General features: G+C 40.0%; 1 protein-coding gene across 15 annotated transcripts in view; it reads left to right on the top strand.

Moving 5' to 3' along the window:
- OTUD4 (OTU deubiquitinase 4) overlaps positions 1-17,741 on the top strand; it is a 28,293-nt gene extending 10,552 nt beyond the window's left edge. Inside the window, exons 7-23 of one of the 15 annotated variants that reach the window (XM_038136683.1) lie at positions 51-132; positions 362-506; positions 2,366-2,423; positions 2,804-2,921; positions 3,150-3,214; positions 4,903-5,003; positions 6,265-6,389; positions 6,507-6,687; positions 7,248-7,413; positions 8,252-8,372; positions 10,030-10,085; positions 10,632-10,790; positions 11,297-11,435; positions 12,436-12,515; positions 12,609-12,705; positions 13,397-13,437; positions 15,113-17,741. In XM_038136683.1, the coding sequence (XP_037992611.1) occupies positions 51-132; positions 362-506; positions 2,366-2,423; positions 2,804-2,921; positions 3,150-3,214; positions 4,903-5,003; positions 6,265-6,389; positions 6,507-6,687; positions 7,248-7,413; positions 8,252-8,372; positions 10,030-10,085; positions 10,632-10,790; positions 11,297-11,435; positions 12,436-12,515; positions 12,609-12,705; positions 13,397-13,437; positions 15,113-16,339 (2,961 nt within the window). In that variant the 3' untranslated portion in view covers positions 16,340-17,741. The other 14 variants (XM_038136679.1, XM_038136684.1, XM_038136681.1 and 11 more) reach the window with 14 other exon arrangements.
- The last annotated feature ends 908 nt before the right edge of the window (positions 17,742-18,649 follow it).

Raw genomic sequence — 18,649 nt, 5'->3', positions numbered from 1 at the left:
TTATGAAAAATTGAGATGCCTAAAATATCTGTGTGATTTTTTTTTAATAGGTATTGCTGTGCTTCTCAAATGGAAACCACTATGATATTGTGTATCCCATAGAGTATGCAGAGAAGGCTGCTCTGTGCCAGTGTAAGTATCAAGCTGTTAGTTAAAAACTTTTTTTCACCAAAAATATTGAAGCTATCATTGTTAGGTTTCAGGAAAAGGCTCTGTATGGAAGTTTATTATAGTCATTTTCAGTAGCTTGGTTTTCAGTTAAAGTTGTCAGTGACTGTATGATTACCCTCTGAACTGGTGGAATAAAAACATTTAGCTGGTAAGTGATTTTGCTCTTCCACTTTCTCCTCCTCTTCCCCAGCTCTGCTGTATGAGTTGCTCTATGAGAAAGTGTTTGATATGGATGTAAAGAAAATCGTGGCAGAACTTAGTGCTGTTGGTGTGACAGAGGAAAGTAATGGGAGCAGTGAAGTGTCTGCTTCAGATTCAGAAGATGACAGCTACAGGTAAATGAAATTGAAACCTTGCCTGTTATGCACGTTAAATGAATTTTCTGAATTTCTGGTGGGTAGTAGAATCTAATAGTCAGAGTTGAAAACATTTAAAAATTACTAAGAAAAGAAGCATGAAGAGGTGGGGTTAGAAGTGTGAAAGAATGCAATGTGTTATCTTCACTTACCTAAGGACAGGCTTCTGGCCTTCCTCTGTTCTTCCTGCAGTCTAGCTTTGACTCTCTTTACATAATGGATTATTGCCATTGCAACATGTGCCTCTTCCTGTTTAGAGTAGCAGAATTCCCTGGGAGAACTGTCAGTGTGCCAGTCTCTGTGAGAATGACTTGGCTTACTCTGCAGCTGAGTAGAGTTACAGGAATCTGATCCAACTTGTGTGGCTTGAGGTGAAGCTGATGGAGACATCCAGATACAGCTTGCTCCGTTTTGATCTGGATCATAAAGAAGTGGGTTTATATTCTTTTTGCTGGGTGCTCCAGCAAGCTTTGAGATTTCGACCTGACTCCTTTTGCACAGTCAGTCATTCACAGTGCCATTTTTGCACTTACATATTGGCAGTTTTTCTTCTGTTTAATAAGGTTCTTAACTCTGGCTTATATGAAATTCCACTGAAACTGTGGAGTTGGTGCTGCGTTAGTGGATCACGTCCCCTCCTCCCACTGATTGTCATAGTCCTTCCCTAGGGCTCTGCTGTGTGGCATGTGGCAGAAGAAGTTCTTTGAGCTGTTGGGAGCTGGTTTCTCCCACAGGTTGAAAACAGCAGAAAGGAAGATAATGGAAATCATCACAGGAAAAAAAGAGTTCTGGGAAAGGGATTAGCTTATTTTCGTGTTTGGAAAAAAAATACTAGGGAATGTTGCCAATTAAAATACAAAGTATTTCTGCCTGAGGAAACAATTATTATAGCTAAATGTCAGCTAATGGAAATCTTTATTCCTTTCTGTTGTTGGAGCTTTCCTGGGATTCAAATGCTGTAGCTTTACCCTGTATTTTTGGGATTCCTAAGAAAATACCCTGCTAACCTCCTTAGCACCTTTGGAAATAAGGTCATGTGCTCACTGGAGACTGTGGAACACAATGTTTTTGATTTAAACCATATGTCCTATAATGCAGGGGCTGGCGTATGTGTATGTGACTCTTGACCCAGTTAACACAAATTACAGACACTTTGCTGAGTTTATGAAGTCCTAAATCTTTTGCTTATCCTAGAGTTGACTTCAGCATGTTTCATAAGCTAGTTTTCCAGAATATTCTTTTCATTTTATAAATATAAACTTTTCAATTTTGTTGTTACAAAGTGCAATAGTTTTGGGAGAAGTTAATGCTGACAGTTGCCTACAACCGTTGTAGGAAAAATACTTGGAACTTTCTCTGTGGAAAGTTTTTTTCTGGTGATGTCAGGTGTAGAAAATAAGAATAAATTAGACTGCCTGATGGAAGTTAACTAACAGAGTAGATTTTGGTTTTCAGGGTTTTTTTGTGTCTACTTTTGCAAGGTTTTCCTCCTGTAGTTGCAAACATTTTAAGAGGACTTTTGTTTCCCTGGTGTTCACCCCTTGCTTTTTTTTTCCTCCCTAAGTGACAGCAAATTGGACATAAGATAGACTTCCTAAAATTTGTACTTAAACCCAAAATCTTACTTCTTTACCAAAGAAAGCTACAGTTTTTGTTTTAAACAGCTTTTTCACTTCAAGAGATGAAGATATTCTGTGATATGCTTATTGTCAGGAAAATTTATAGAGAATGGTAGTGTCACTATTTTTATCATCTTTAGATGTGTCTTACCTGATTTTCAGGGCTTAGTAATGCTGTAATTCATTATGAAAACATAATTTGCCTCTGTCCTATTACAGAAGTAAAGCTACAACAGTTAGTGATATGAATGGAACGAAGTCTCTTTCTGGCAACAAGGTATTTATCCATTGAGATTTGTTTTCTTTCTAATAACTTGTATCAGCTATATATTTTTGGTATTTAATGTTCATAAGAGACTCTTGAGTTAATAGCTTTCCTAAAATGTAATATCTTAAAAACTACCTGTTTCTTTGGAAAGTAATGGATATTTTTGATGTGCTCAGAGGTGTCCTTTTTAGTGCTGCTTAGTTCTTAGATTTGTTCTGACATGGTTAAAAGAACACAATTTAATTACTTTTTTTTCAAAGCTCTTTATGCTCTCTGTATTTTCAGCATTTCTGTCTTTCAGTACAAGGCTTGAGCACTGTGATTGAAATATGCAAAGCTGGACATGTCTGTGTAGTTGACCATTTAGCACTTTGTTCTGTTCCATGCAGCACCTTGAGAGCAATGGAAATCCCACCTCGTTGGTGTTGCCTAAAAAGGTTCTGAAATCACTTGATCCCTTGGTTTACAGAAACGTTGAATACGATGTTTGGCTCCAATCCAAATGGGGTGAGTAACAGAATACTTCACAGTTGCAGCTTTTGCAAGCTGTGTGAAGTGAAGCCCTCCTGAAGAACTGATGCAAGTGGCAGTTTGGGTTTTTAGTTCAGTTTTTCTCACATGGGTCAGTGGGCAGATTTGGGGCCTGAACACCTGGTTTGCATTTTTACTGCATCCAGAAAGTAATCCTTTTGGTATATTTAAACTAACAGTATATTACTGCTTCTGTATTTACAGATCAGCAAAAACAAGATTTTTCTATTGCTGCTGGCATGCAATACTCCATTGGAGATAAATGTAAAGTAAGTAATATTGAATTGTAGTTTATAGACACATTAACATTTTGCTCAAGATGTCCATTTTCCCTCTTTGTTAACTATTTTATATTGCTGCCATATAAATAGTCTTGGCTTGTGTCTTCAGCTGAGGATGTGCTTGTTCTTTAATTGTTGGCAGTGTTCACGACTTACAGCATAACTTACAACTGATCAGTGCAATTTTGCTCCATTACAAAATCACAAGGTTAATGCCGAGAGTAAGATGACTGGGAGCCTCAATGTTAAGCATGGAACTGTGTATCCATGTGTTTATGTTTGACACTGGAGATAGTGATTGCTCTTTGTATATTGGCTTTGATAAAAATCTCAGTGCTTCCAAGTAATGAAATGCAGCTTGCTTTAGTTACTGCAGATCCCAAAGTGTTGGGCAGTGCTTCCTCTCAGGGTGTTGCAAGCATGTTACACAATTTGTCTTCAAATTCTATTAAGATTTGTATTAAGTGTTGCTGCTTAAGAAGAATCAAGGTTTGCCATTAAATTCTGAATTTGTAGATTAGTCTCCTTAAGTGTGTTAATTAAACTGGTGGTACTTGGCTAAATGTGTTTCTTTCTAGGACATTTGACCATCTATTTAAGTTATTAATATTAATGACAAAATACTCATTTGGGTTAATCATGCAGCACAGGGGCTCTTTCAGTTTGTATTTTTTTTATTTGTGTAATGGAATCAACCATAGTGACTAAACTGCCGGGAGAACACATCTCCAAACCTAAAAAAAAGCCCAGCCACAAAATACTCCACAAAGCCACAAACCCTCAACCCCCTGGCCCCCATACCAAACCAACCTAATGCTGAGTTGATTATTTATTGCTTAATAGTACAGGCTTAAAATGTGCATTTAAGACCCTAAGGCTGTCTTGTGTAGTATTTATTTACAGATATTTTTAGGAGAAAACACTCTGGTAATTAACATACTTTGTGTGTCAGATTTTCTATGTATGTGGCAAGACAGTAAATATATAGTATAAAAACATGGGAAGAAAACATGAAGTGAATAGTGAAAATTAGAGCTGACCAAATTGATGCAACTGTAAAGCTAAATACTGTAGAGAAACATTAAGAAATTTATTTTTTTATTCAACAGAAGAATTTTAAGAACATAGAATGTCAGTCAGACAACTAACACTGTGATCATGTCTAAAGAACTTTTTTTGATTGTTCTTAAAAAAACCTTCTGAAGAATAACTCCTGAAGTAATTGGTGTTCATTATGTTCCTAATTAGACTACATTTCACTGAAGTAAAGTGGATTTTAATAGGGAAAAGCTTTGAGTTTTATTGTGAGCGAGTGTTTTCAGTAAAGCTGAAAAGCCTGGCTGCACTGATTGCTTTTAACTTTCTCATGTGGTTTTTTTGAAAAGCATATTTCATTAAGTAGGGCTCCTCAGCAAGCTCTTTGTTTGTGGGCTGTTTGTGTAGTGTTGTGTATGTGTGTTTGTTTTAATAGTATTTTTATTTCATTTTGAAGAAGCAATAGGGATTGAAGATTGGCTTTTGATTCATTTATTGAACTGTGATGTGTATTTCTCAGGTCTTCTGTTGCCCAGAGGAATATTTCTGTTTCTTATTGTTGATATTTTAAAGAGTTAGCTCCTCTCACAGTCTTCTTTGGAGCTAATCCACTTTTTTTTTCTTACTCTTGTTCTTTACAGGTGCGCTTAGACCATAATGGGAAATTTTATAATGCCCATATTCAAGAAGTTTATTCAGAGAATGGGCCAGTTGTTGTATTTGTAGAAGAGCTTGGAGCAAAGTGAGTGCTTAATCTCTTTTGGAAGGGAGCACCAAACTGAAGAAAATATTACTTTGGTTCAGAGTTAACTTCAGCCCCTGAAATGTATCTGTTTCTTTACTTGCAGCAGTACTACCACAAATTTGTTAAGAAAGCAGCATACTATTTAAAAAAGGAAAAATTGATTGTCATTTCATACTTCTTTCTGTAGTGCCAAGTAGTCTGGGTATTACTTGCAGAGTGGAAGGTAATAACATCAATAGTATTTTAATTTTTGTGCACAAGATTAGTTCCTAAACAGATTGACACCAGGCTAATAAGGTCTTGCTTGCAGTTAATAATTAGATGCTAAATTTGTGACAAGCTTTTTGCATTGAAAGGTCCATTAAAGCACTGAGCTCCTCTGGTGGTTGAGTAGCTCTGCCTGATTTCATAAAGAGAGTGCCAGGTTGCTCTTTAGATCAGCATCATCTTTGCCCTACCTGGGGCAAAAAAGTGTTTGAAGTTGTTCTTGTGGGTTGTGGATTTGATGGTTTTGGTTGTGTGGGGTGGGGTTTTTTGTTTGTTGGGGGTTATTTTGGTGGGGAAGGGGCAGGGAGAGAGCAGTTTGACACATCTCAGGCTCTGCTGTAAGTCCTGTGACTTATGGGTCAAAAAACCCCATACTAATTGTAATTTGGGAAGAGGAAACACTTTCAGTCAAGGTAAATGAGAAAGTTGCCCATTTATTTCATTTGATCACCATTAAAAAAAATAATTACGAGATCTGAAGGTTATCTTGCAGTTTGAACCCTTCTAAAATTGGAATTTAACCTGTTTGAATATTTGCCTTTCAAATAATGTAAACAATTGTTTGGACCATCCTCTAGCATCCTCAATTAAAAAGGCAGTAATTGTTCTGGGATATACACCATGAATGTAACATCTTTCAATTTTGGCACCTATTGCAGCGTTGGTAATAAATTTATCTAAGTATTGCTTTTATCTAAATATATTGCTTTTTGGGATCTGTCTGTCTGCCCTGAAGGCACTTCACCAATGACTGATCATTCTTTACTGGACAAGTTTGTGTCAACTTGCTAGTTTTATGTAAAAAGGAATAAAAAAGGGTTTGCTGTTCTGCACATTGCTTGAGTGTAATCATAAAGGCAAAGAACTTTGAAAACAATGTTCTTAAAAATGGAAAGATCTGTCAGTATTAGTGAACATGTGGTATTAATTTATGAAAGCCCCAGTCTGGTCTTTTAAGATATTATTCCCTCCATAATTCCTTGTTTTGTAGGCATGCTGTCTCACTGAAGAGCCTTAAACCTCTTCCACAGACCTCTCCTATGGAGGGCTGGAACACTGTGCCAGGGAAGAAGATAAAAAAGTTTTACCCAACATGGGGGCAGAATGCTCAGCCTGGTAGGACTGTACCTGTCTTTGTGTGGCAGAATCTTCTTTGTCAGATGTTTTGTTTAATTTTTTTTTTTTGAGCTCTCTGGGACAAAAGTCTTACCTGTTTTCATGTTGTTATCACAGATGCAGAGTGCAGAGGGCCAAAGAATCAGAGCAAGTCAATCAAACCCCAGTCAGCACTACCTCCTCGACTTCAGCATACTGTGGGAACCAGACAGCACCAGTTCTTGTGTTCTGGGCCCCAACCTCATCAGACCTCCACTGAGCAAAAAGCTCCGGGCAGGAATCCTTCCCAGTCTGCAAGGTAAAACTGCAAACAGCATCTTCCCTGGCTTGAACTCTTAACTGAGCTTCTGGAAGCCCAGGTACATGCTTCAGATGCTTCCAGCATACTCTTCTGAAATACATTGCCATTGAATGCTTAGGAAGTGTCTCAAGTCCTTAAGAATACACACAAGCACGGGAAGATTTTTTTTTTTTCCTTGCATGCCAGAAACTGCCTACAACGCCACATTTTTTTTCTTGGAAAGTGGATGTGGATTATGTTGTAGTTGTTTTTCTTTTTGGTTAGGGCTGAAATAATGCTGCAAGTGCTTCTTGGGGATGGCTGAGATCTTCCTTCAGCTTCTGCTGAACTTGTCATAGGGGACCGCTTTGTGTTCTGACTTAACATTTGAAAGGATTATTAAAAGAGTGTTTTGCCTGCATTTGTTGGTACTGACTTCTTGATTCCTTGGGCTGCTGCAGCAGAGTTTCTATTTCCATACTTGCATCTTCTTCCTTTCTCCTAACCCACGAGTTTGTGTTGGGTTTGGTGCAGAATTTCTTAGTGTGAGTGATCCTCTTCCTTTTGACTGTGCGCAGGAAAGCGGAGCGCGAGCGCAGTGAGGAGCTGAGCCATGGCAGCAGGGACTGTAACTATTTTGGGCTGTCTCCGGAGGAGCGCAGGGAGAAGCAGGCCATAGAGGAGTCTCGTTCCCTGTATGAGATCCAGCAGCGGGATGAACAAGCTTTTCCTGCTCTTTGCAATGTATGCTGGATTCCTTGTAATTAACAGTGCACTTTCCATTCTTGTCTGTGAACCTCTCATTAGCCATCGGTTTGCTGTCCTCGAATCACACTGCGAGTCAAAAATTAGGGATATTCATTTTGCACTCACTTTGTAATTAGAAGTACGGGTATCTACAATGCTTTATGTGTTAAATATAAGAAAATACACATAGTAGTTTATCTTGGGAATAATTGAATGTCCACCACACAGTGCTTTAGGTGTGTAAATATGGGAGACACATGAGCATCTGTATTTGTAGGATTTTGGAGAGATCATTCTATTGATGCAATTTTAATGAAAGTGGGTGAGGGTGCCAGTACATCCAGGGAAGTGAGCAGATCCTGTGGGTAAAGAACTACTCTCCACATAGGTTTGTTCTAGAGATGCATGGGGCTTTTTGGGTTTAAATCCTAGGGCAAACAGAAACAAGAACAAGGCTGGGAGGAATGACTAGGAGAAAGACTAAGCCTGAGGGACAGAGGTTGCTCTCTCCTGGGCAGTAACGGTTTCCTGTATTTGCTCACCTGTGGGAGGAGGATGTGATTTACTGTCTGAGTGAAACAGATTTTGTCACATCAGCTAGTGATATGAATGCTCTTTAAAGGGCACTTGGCAAAATGTAGCAATGAGTGAGAGAGAGGGGATGAATCTGCAGGATACTGGGCCAGACTCCCCCCTCCCCCCCTTCCCCTTTCTGCCTATCACAGACATAAATATTATTTGTCATGAAGGCATAATAGTATCATAGCAGATGATGGTTAAGTGTCAGTGGAATGATTACATAAAGTGATATTTCTGCTTTTGTCAACTTCTTCAGAACCAGTTAGTCTGTCAGGCTGCTACACAGACTGTGGATAATGTAAACCAGAAAAAGTTCTCGAATAGTGAAAGAAGAAACAGCAAGTGGACATCAGAGGTGGAAGAGCATAAGGAGAAAGGTAAAACTTAATGGGTTTAGATAATGGCTATTTTTTAAATTTGCTTGGTTTTATTACCAGCAATTGAATTTATTCAAGATGGGTTATCTGTTTAGGCAATGAGGGGAAAGTTATCCTAAGTAGCAGTGCCAAACTAAATTGGCTGGAGGTAGCAAGGGTGTGGTTTGTGAAGAAAGTACATTTCCCTGCTTTGTGAATGTGGCTGAGAGAGTAGACTCCTGGCTGGAATTTTTGTAGTAAATGGGAAGAGAAATGAGAAAAATGAAAAGACTTATCAGAGCTATCCTAAATTAGATCCTTTTGAAATTCTAGAGTGTGTGGCAGAAAGTGCCAGTGGGAGGAGCCTTAAGAGTCATTTATGAAGCAGGTAAAAGTATTCATTCTGGCATGGTTAAGAATTAGCATACCTTGGTACAGGAAGGGGAGAAGAAGGGTGCAGAAGGGTTGGAAAAACAAACCTGTTTACAGTAGAAAGCTCTGTCACATGGTCAAAATTTTGTTTGGGTTTTCTCTCTTCCCCCAGTCGGTTACAACACTTCAGCTTCTCTTCATGGACTTAAAGCTTTTCCTCCTCTATGAGGAAGTGGAACATGGCAGTAATAGAAGAAAGCTGTAGGTGCCAGGAGGAGGTAGTTAGTAAATCTCTGCTAATTGCAAAGGAATTTTTAAAGGAACATTTACATTTTTTAAGGAATATTCACGTAGAGAAAGCTGGAGAGAAAGTAAAGACTCCACTGTCATGATGAGTTTGGCTGAAGGGCATGGCATGTCCAGCTTTCTCTGCTTTTTGTGACACTCAGATTTGCATTGCCTCTTGTGAAACTAGGTTAACAATCCTATGGGAATCAAGTATACTCCCTTCTGAGTGTTTAGGGATTCCTATTGCTGCTCAGGGATTTGGCAGTAATTCTCAAAATCAATACTGTTTCCATTTATACTGCTGTCTAGTTGTGACAGAGTATATAACAAGCTTCCAGAAAGTCTAAATCTCCTACTGATAATCTGGGCAGGAGTTTGATTGACAAGCAGTGATAGCCAGGTCTGAACATAAGCCAGAATGTGAAGAACTTGTTCAGATCTTATTATGTCACAACTGTTTTTTAACACTGTCTTCCCCACCAAAGTGTTTGCTGGTGCTTGAGGAATGAAACTTTGTGCAGCAGTCTAAAAACTTTTAGATCTTTTAATCCATTACAACATTCTAAACTTTTTTTTTTGATTGGTCAAAAGTAGACAAGACTTGGAGCTTCTTTTATCCCAACACTTGAATATGAAAATGCCAATCAGAGCAAAGTACAAACTTGTGTTTCATTAGGAGCAATTTAGGATGAATGTATTTAAAGGGACAGCTGCATTTCATTCCTGCTTTCCCCAAGCAGCACTGAAATGGTTTCCAAACATCACTAAAAAACTCCTGTAGAGCTTGCAGAACCCAGGTTGAAGTAGCTGCTCTGTTACTGCCCGAATAACTGTTTGTTTTAGGATGCTTTGATCTTTGGTAAAAATAGAAATTTGAGTTTTTCTGAAGTAATTATATACTAAGGTATAGGTTTAGTTTTGAAAGTTTAATTTTGGAAAGACAAACTAACTGGCTTAAGTTTTGATAGCCATAAGTGGTGTAATGGTTCATTTACTAGGTTATGTCTTGGTGTTGCAGAGTCAAATTCCAGGCAGATCCACTTAAGTCAGAAGCTTGAGCCAAATTCATCTGAGGTAATCTTAAAGAAAAGACCAAATTTTTTTTTAATGTTATTGCTTCTCTGATACATGATTAGCAGAGCAATAGCTGCCTTTAGAGCTGTGATTGCTGCTGCTGCTTTACAGCTTTTAGTGAAATACTCCTAAGGCTGGAGGCTTGTATTTCTGTCAGCTTTCCTCAGCCCTGTAACCTATACTTAGTCTTTCTCTGCAATCGGAGTCCTCAAACCTGGGCTATTGAGAGCACTTAAAAATCTGGATTTGTAATTGCTTAGTACAGTTTGTACTTCTAGTATAATGGGACCACAGAAGATTTGATGTTTGCTAACAGCTATTGTGCTAACAGACCGTGAGCTCTGAAGTTCAGTGAAGATTTATGGCCTCTTGTTGGCTTTCAACCTTTGCTGTCCTTTCAATGAGCAAAATGTCACACTAGTATAATATGTGATGGGTGCTTAGCCCACTTTGTATGGAGTGTGGTTTACTGTTTGTGAATAACTCTTTGTAAAGTTAATCTTACTATTAGACTAGCTGTGTATGTTGTTTCTAACTTTGCTTTAGAAGAATAGTCAAGATGAGAGTTGTCCAAAAGCTTCATCTCCTTTGGAACAAGTAAAAACAGATTCTCCGATTCTTGCTGAGCAAGTAAGAAATGTTTGTTTGATTTCAAAGTTTTCCAGTCAGGAGACTTCAGACAAAGGGGAGCTTCATCACAGCCACGTATGTATTACAATACTGGCTTTTAATTACACAGTCATTTCTATGGTGATAATGTTAAAATTTCATATTTACAGTTAGGAATCTGTTATGTCCAGCATAAAGATTGTAAAAAGACAACCCTTGATAGAAAAGTAAATCTATTATTTTCTGAGAAAGGGGTTATTTCATATCTTTCAACCAAGGTAACTGTGCTTTTCCCTTTAAATTCTTTAGCTTTTCCTTTTCAGGTTTCTCTGAGGTAATTGCTTGCGAGGGTGGCTTTTATTTTGGGTGGGAGAGACTTAAATGTAAGGCTTGAGGTTCTAGCACTGGTGGCTCTGTGGTACAGGCATGGCTGGACAGCTGGACAGAGCTCAGAGCAGATCTCTCCACACAGTGATGCAGCTCAGGTCTCTTTGGATATGTTCCTAGTTAGTACTTCCCTGTGGGGATGGTAGTAGTCTGGATAAGGCTGAGTCATCAGGGTCACCAGCCAGGACAGGATTCAGATTTATTTGTTTTTACAGAACCTGACCGAGTGCTTGCCGAGCATAACTCCGACACCCTCTCCAGTCTTCTCTGAGGTGCATTTACCTCCAGCAGTGCCTTCTGTACCAGCCATTGTGCCAGCTTGGCCAAGTGAGCCAGCAACATATGGACCAGCAGGTTTGCAGAAATAATAACATAAATCAGAAATTACTAGCTCTGGAAAATACTTTAACTCTCTTACTAAGTTGAAGATACTCCCAGGAGACACTGTCTTGTATATGTTCACATTCCAAAGGCAGGCATTCATAGGAATGTAGTTTCTCACTGCTGAAAGCTAGTGAGAGTTCTAACAGATCTTTGATTGCCTGTATGTACAGTTTGCTTGACTCCCATCCTGAAGGTACAAGAGGGTTGTGTACTTAATTGGCTGTTTTTCCTCTTGAGTGGTATAGCATTGAGTTTTGAGGATCTGCTTAAGGTAGAACATATTGTCAGCATGTTGAAACCTGGTAAGTCTTTGTGCTCTGTGTCCCGTGTAACAATAGGCTCCTTGGTTGACTCCTGAGGACTCAGCTTGGGGCTTGTATGTCTGAAGCTAATGAGATCCATTTGGACCTGAGCTGCAAAGCCAGTGTAATGGGTTTTGGTGTGCTGTGCATATCTTGTGGTCTGTGGAGTTAGCTTAGAATCAGTAGTGCTCATTAGATCAGGTGCTGCATTTTCTCTCACACTGCTGTTTCTGTACAAGAACCAGCTTTCAGGTCAGCCTGCTTTGTTCACATGAGAGTCACAATCCTGTCTCACTTGACTGTGTCTGTGACAGAAGATGTGCAGCCCAGCTGATCTAAGCTCAGATTCAGAGTTGACTCTAAATGGCTAGTCAGAATGAGAACTTCAGGGATTCACATGAAAGTTTCAGCTCCCCCATTCTTTCCTCCTTTCTATATCCTTCTGGCATTCATAATTTTAAAAAAGAAACATGGGATCAGTTCTGGAAAGCTTAGCTAAATTGTTTCATTCTTTCTGAAAACTATTCTCTGCATTTTGAATCCTGCTTTTCTGATGTCTTTTGGTTTCTGATTGCATATCTATATATACATATCTACAGATATGCATCGATACCTGTTCTATTTCTATACGTATATATGTATCTATTTTGGGGTTTTTTTCCCTCTAGGTATTCCAACCCAAATACCTGCTTCTTCACTGATGCCAGGACCAGCAACGGGACCTGACTCTATTGTATCACAGGCTCAGGTAACATCTGCTTCAGGTGCTGGAGTTCCTGTGTGGCTACAAGCAGTTAACCAGCCTTTAATGCCTTTGCCTCAGACTCTGAATCCCTACCAGGATCTGCTATACCCCGGATTCCCTTTTAATGAAAAGGGAGAAAGAGCTGTTGCACCTCCTTACTCCCTGTGCAGTACTGGGGAAGACTTACCTAAAGGTGAGAAGTCTGAATTTGACACCATTTTTCCTAATAGGTCTTGTTTTCTTAAAATGTAGATAAACACAACTTTTTTTGGTCCTGTTGTCATTCTTTGTTCAAAGATCCTGTAGTTGCCATTCCGTGATTTAAGATGTGGGAGGGACTGTTGAATAGGGTTGTAACTTTAGTTTGCATTGCCAACATTGTGACTGTTTCAAGTGGTCACACCTGGAAATCCAGTAGGATCGTTTTGTAGTTCTTAGCTTGCCCCTTCATAACTTGAGGTTTTGTGCATGTAAAGAATTATCTTTGGAGAACTGCTCCTGTCAGAGTAAAAGGTTTGCTCATGTCATTTGAAAGCTTGGAAGCTGTTGAGCATTTCCTTACTGATGTGGGAAAATACAGTTTTTGGCATTCTATGAATGCAAGGTATGTCCATAACGAACATCTCATGTCTGACTGCATAGTCGTGTTTGTTTAGTGAACTGTTTCTCTAAAAACTAGAAGTTCACAGACTGTTAAAACTGAAATTTAAACTGCTGTTGTGTTCTAGATACCTTACTGTGGCAAAAAACCCCAACTTAATCAATTGAAGACATGCAAGTAGTAACTTCATATTGGTGTTCTTTACTGAAGTGGAGCTTCATGCAGTTTTTTGTATCAGATGAAATATTTTAGGTCCTTATAAATATTCTTCCTTTTTTTTTAGATAAGAATATTCTTAGATTTTTCTTCAATCTTGGTGTGAAGGTAACTCATCAAACTTCCTTATGTTTTCATTTTTGTTACAAAAATTGCTTGTAAATAATTGTTGGTACTCAGTGCAGAACATTTGTTGCTGCAGGTGTACATTTTAAGTCCATCTTTCACTTTGAAATATTCCCTTATTTTGTGTTAACTGGGATTCCAGCAGTTGTCCACAGTGCACTACTTCAAGTCAGCAGAAATCAAATTCATGTCAGCAGCATAGTGAGACCTATTGGCTTCCAACTGTGGCTGCACAGCCAGCAAATTGTTTTTTACAAGGTCACAGATAAATTGTGAATGTGAAGATGGTTCTTTTGGATGACATGCATAGGGAATGAGAAAATGCTCTCAGACTTCAACCCTGGCTGTGTACTGGCAAAGCCACTGCAGTGCAGGGAAAGATCCTAAAATCTTTCCCTGGGGACACTCCCTTAAGTACCCTGTATGTCTGTTCTTTCTGCTCAGGTTACTGATAATAGTATTCTACCTTTTCAGTAATTATAGTAGTGTGTATGTGTAAATGTGGTGCAGATCTGTGTATGTGGTTTGGGAAGAGGCTTAGCCAAATCCCAACATCTTCCATCGCTTGGCAAAGCAAAATTGTTTGCTTTCTTTCTCCCTTCTGCAGAAAAAAATATTCTTTTTACCGTCTTACTCCTTCTGTCAGGCAGATGACTTGGGGCAAGGTGCTGAGAGCTCTTGGGCCTATTTCATGGGACTTTGGCCATAGCAATGATATTGTTTCGTGTCTGGGCATGGAAAGAGGGAATATTCAGCACAGTTTCCAATGTAAATTTGATACCTCTGCCTAATATAAGTCTCTGTTCTTAAGAAGAAATCCCTAAGTCATTAATTATCAAGTGTCACCACAATGCATTTAAACAGTGTGAGTTTCCTAAGCTGACGTGCTTGGGACTCTCCTTACTGCTACTGTGGGTTATTTAGGTTCTATTGTTCAGTGCTTCAGCACCATCTGCTGGTGCCAGCCCACATTCTAGTGGCTGTGCTGCTCCGCTGGTGTCACAGGGTACAGCAGGCCCAGGAAATACCCTCTGCATTCTGGGTCTGCCTGCTGCTCTGCTCCAGACCCTGCCCTCCCCACACCCTTCCACTGCACATTGAGAGGGAAGGGGCTCCTGCAGAGGAGGTCTGCATAGGCCTTCCAGGATGGTATGGTTTGCTCCAGGAACTGTTTCTACAGAGTCCAGTTCATTAATGTGGAGGTAGAGAAAAGGGAAGGGGTCACCACCTGAGGCGGACAACTTCAGTGTAGTGGCCTTTGCAAAGTGAGGTCTAGTAGAAGAAATTGGCAGTTAATAAGTGTGATTCTGGAAAATGAGTTTGAAATGTTTCTCTTTAAACACAAACCCATAGCTAGAGCATAACTTACTAAGTCAAGCTTTATGTCTTTAACCGTATAGAAATCGTTACTAAGTTTTCTTACGGGTCATAACTGTTGCCCATTTCAACTGCTTTTGGAAGGAAAACAAAAAATAAGAACACCATCCTAGAGTCATATGATTTAGAATTGAGGGCAGTCACTGTAAAGAAAATTCACTTTTATCTCCAGTAATTAACAGTTTTGAAATGGTAAATGACTGATGTGCTTTTATGCCTCTCTGAACATTCAAAAGACCAAATAACTGATTTAAATTTTTTTTTCCCTGCTGTCTTGCAGGCATACAGTTGTCCCATGTGGGCACCCCATTCTTACCTGTACCCCCTGCACCAGGCCTATTTAGCTGCTTGTAGAATGTACCCAAACGTGTCCCTTCCTGTGTATCCGCACAACCCCTGGTTCCAGGAGGCTGCTCCTGCTCAGAACGAAAATGAAACTGCACGACCAAACAGGCACTTTGCTGTCCAGACCGAGGCCAGGTCCAATGGTCAGATTCCACAGGTTGACAGATCTCCATCATTGCCTCTGATCATACCTTCAGCTCAGGTGACGGAAAGTCAAGGACAGGTCTGTGTCGAACCGGAGAATCCAGCGCAAGCTCTTCATGCGAACTACGAGGAGTCCCTGAGAGGGAAAAATATGTTCCCGCAGCCGCCCTTTGGGCACAATCACTTTCTAGGAGCTGTTCCAATAGCACCTCCTTTCTTTCCTCACTTCTGGTATGGGTACCCAGTTCAGGGTTTCATTGAGAATTCAGTAGCGAGACCTAATCTTGTCTTGTCTCCTGAGGACAAAGAGGCAGCAGCTGGCACCTCTGCCAGCATGTACGTGGGCAAAGAATGCAGCCCTCCGGTTCCTGGAGTGAACTGTGCAGAGCAGCTCCAAAAGACCAACAGTGGCAGCGGCTCCAATACGGTCCCATTCCCAGTGGCTGCTGCAGGGACCCCGAAAGACACTTCAGCCAGGGCACCTCAGCTGGAGCAAACGTGTCCTTCGGCCGCTCCCAAGCAGAAAGCAGCCGGGCAGCAGCATCGCCCTCCACAGACACAGGGCCCAGAGAGACCGACGGCAGGGCCCAGCACGCAGCCACTGCTGGCAGAACCTCCCAAAAACGAACTGAAACCTGGCACTCCCAGCCGGAAGGAGAGGCCTGCTAAAGGGAGGGAGTCCAAGGGCGCTGGGAACGTGCAGACGGAAAGCAGGGCCCAGAGAACGAGAGAGGAGAGCTCTGAAGATGACACTGAGGTTTCCGACATGCTGAGGAGTGGCAGATCCAAGCAGTTCTACAACCAGACTTTCGGAGGAGGCAGAAGGCCCAGACCTGACAGGGGTTATTCCAGCAGGGGAGGATACCAGTTCCAAAGAAATGAGGAGGCCTGGAAAGGACCACCCAGCAGAAGCAGAGATGATGGCTACCAGTATCAGAGAAACTTTAGAGGGCAGCCATATAGGAATGACAGAAGAAGGGCCGCACTGGGAGATAATCAGAGGGGGCAGCAAGCATAAAATGAGTGGAGAATTGGAAAATTTAAGCAAAAACTAATTTGAAGTAGCAGTTTAAAATCTTAATTTCTTTTTAGTGAAGTTCAATGATGTTTAATTTTGGGCTAATTTTTGGCAAGTAAAGACTAGGAGGATGTCAAGTCCTACCATAGGGTTCTTGGGGGGATTCTAGAGTTTGTTTGGCTTAGCAGTTTTTCTTCAATGTCAAATTAGGAAAAAAATAGGTTTAGTGTTTGATAATTTTTTTCCCCACAAAGGTTTCCGTTTGTGATAGAAGATGGGTATGTGCATTTACTAGAGTGACAAATGACATTTGATGTGATCTAGATTCTAAAATTGACAGTAACATTGCACCAAATATAAATGTATATTTTATCATACAATGCCTTAGTTCTGAACTGAGCTAAAGGAATTCTCAGCCTACTGCACTGTTGTCTCTGATATGCTTCCAACCCAAAGGCCTTTCATCTCAAAAAGAAAAAATATCTGTCAAACTTGAATGTTTCTCTTGTGTGTTACACGTATGGCAGCCAGCTAACCCTGTGTCTTAGGTATGTTGTATATAGTTCTTTTCATATTCATAGGGTATATTTTTGAATTTTAAAAAGCATTTATTTGTTGAAATCAAAATCAAGACAAGCAGTCAAGAATACCTGTGTATGAACTGATAAGAATGGCTGTTTCCACCATGAATTCTTCTTAATGCTGGTGTGACTAGAATGGTGCCTATGCCAACTGAATAATTACAAAGACAATAAAAATGTAGATGCTATGCATTTCCAAAATAATTCTGCATCTGTTATAATAGCAGAAGTTTTTTTAATGCCACTTTAACACTAATGCACTGACAAATCCTAGATATTTTGTGAGGAGATGCATAAAGTACATGTTACATTTTTTTAAGTTTGTACGATTGAGCTACTGTTCAGTATTCTTTTGTTGTTGCACTGTTGATGTTTTGCATGTACAACTCCTTGCTGGAACTACTTTTAAAAGCAAGAATGGAGAGTCTCAGTGTGCTCTGCTCTTCCCTACAATTCAGAAGAAAGTGGTTTCTGCCTTATATTTTTACACTGTGTCAGAGTTCTGATGCTGTTTCTTCTGAGCCCAGTTACGATCCCCGCAGTGTTCCTGTTGCCTTTGCAGTCTGGATGTTCAGCTGTCCAGGCTCGGAGAGTGCAGTGTGCACAGTATTCACTCAGCTCTGTTGCTCTGTAAAATTGAACTGTTGTGTATATTTTTATATCTCTGTATACAGTAGTGTAGGTGACGGTACCCATTCATTGTGTCTGAGATTGTACATGCTTGGTGCAGAAACCAGAGTGATAGTTACATGATAAAGAGTTTGTTTTCAGATGCATGCTATGTATAAAACCCTAATTAAAATAAATGTTTTGTCTTTTCACTTGCTTTCTAAATTGTATGCATGTATTTAAACGTGTAGCAATGGCATTAAATGAAATGTTCTTACAGGGCCAGTTGTGGTAAGCAGCAGAATGGTGAATAGCATATGGCAGGCAGCAAACAAAAAGAAGCCATAAACTGAATTTGGAGTTTTTGTTCATAGGGGTGGGGGTCATGCTGGAGGCTTTTTGGTTTTTCTTTTTTTTAATCTAAGTACTTTTTCATTCAGGATTTCAAAAGAGGAAATCTTCACTTTTTCAGGTGGAGAACGAAGCAAGCACTGAGGGATTCAACTGTTGTTACTATTGTGATTCTCTGTTTATTTCAACTCCTTTCAAAATCATAAAGAGGGCTGCTTGTTGAGTTCACTGGTGAATTTTAAATTCAAGCTCTACCCCAAATTTGTGCAGCAGTCACTGAACTAATTCTGTCCTAGAGCAGGTAGTTCATCACAAGCTTTGTTGCAAGAATGAAGCCAGTAACACTTCCTTACAGAAATCTGTTGGGAAACACTGGGAAAGAGAGGCATGGCAGTAACTGGGAGGGATGTGCTTTTAGAATTTGCATTTAAAAAACAACTTCTTTCACTTGGGCCTACACTGCCTTGCTACTCTAGGACAGTGAAGGAGTGGAAGGTGTAGGTGTATTTTCTCCAATGCTGATCAAGTAAGTCTGGTTTCCTCTCTTGCTGAAGGAGTAGTAGTACAGATTGGCCCAACCTCTGGCCTGTGGCAAGATGTTTTAGATTGCAGTATCCTCCTGTTAATATATGTAATATTCAGCATATAATCAGCTGTGACACACAGCTGAACCACATCATTACCTTATCCTTCTTACAAATGATTCAGAGAAGATTGCACAACTCCAGTCCAAAGGGAGCTAAGCTCAGTGCAGAGGATAACAAGTTTA

Source organism: Motacilla alba, chromosome 4 (assembly GCF_015832195.1).
Source record: "Motacilla alba alba isolate MOTALB_02 chromosome 4, Motacilla_alba_V1.0_pri, whole genome shotgun sequence".
NCBI lineage: Eukaryota > Metazoa > Chordata > Aves > Passeriformes > Motacillidae > Motacilla > Motacilla alba.
This window is presented reverse-complemented; position numbering and strand designations above follow the sequence as displayed.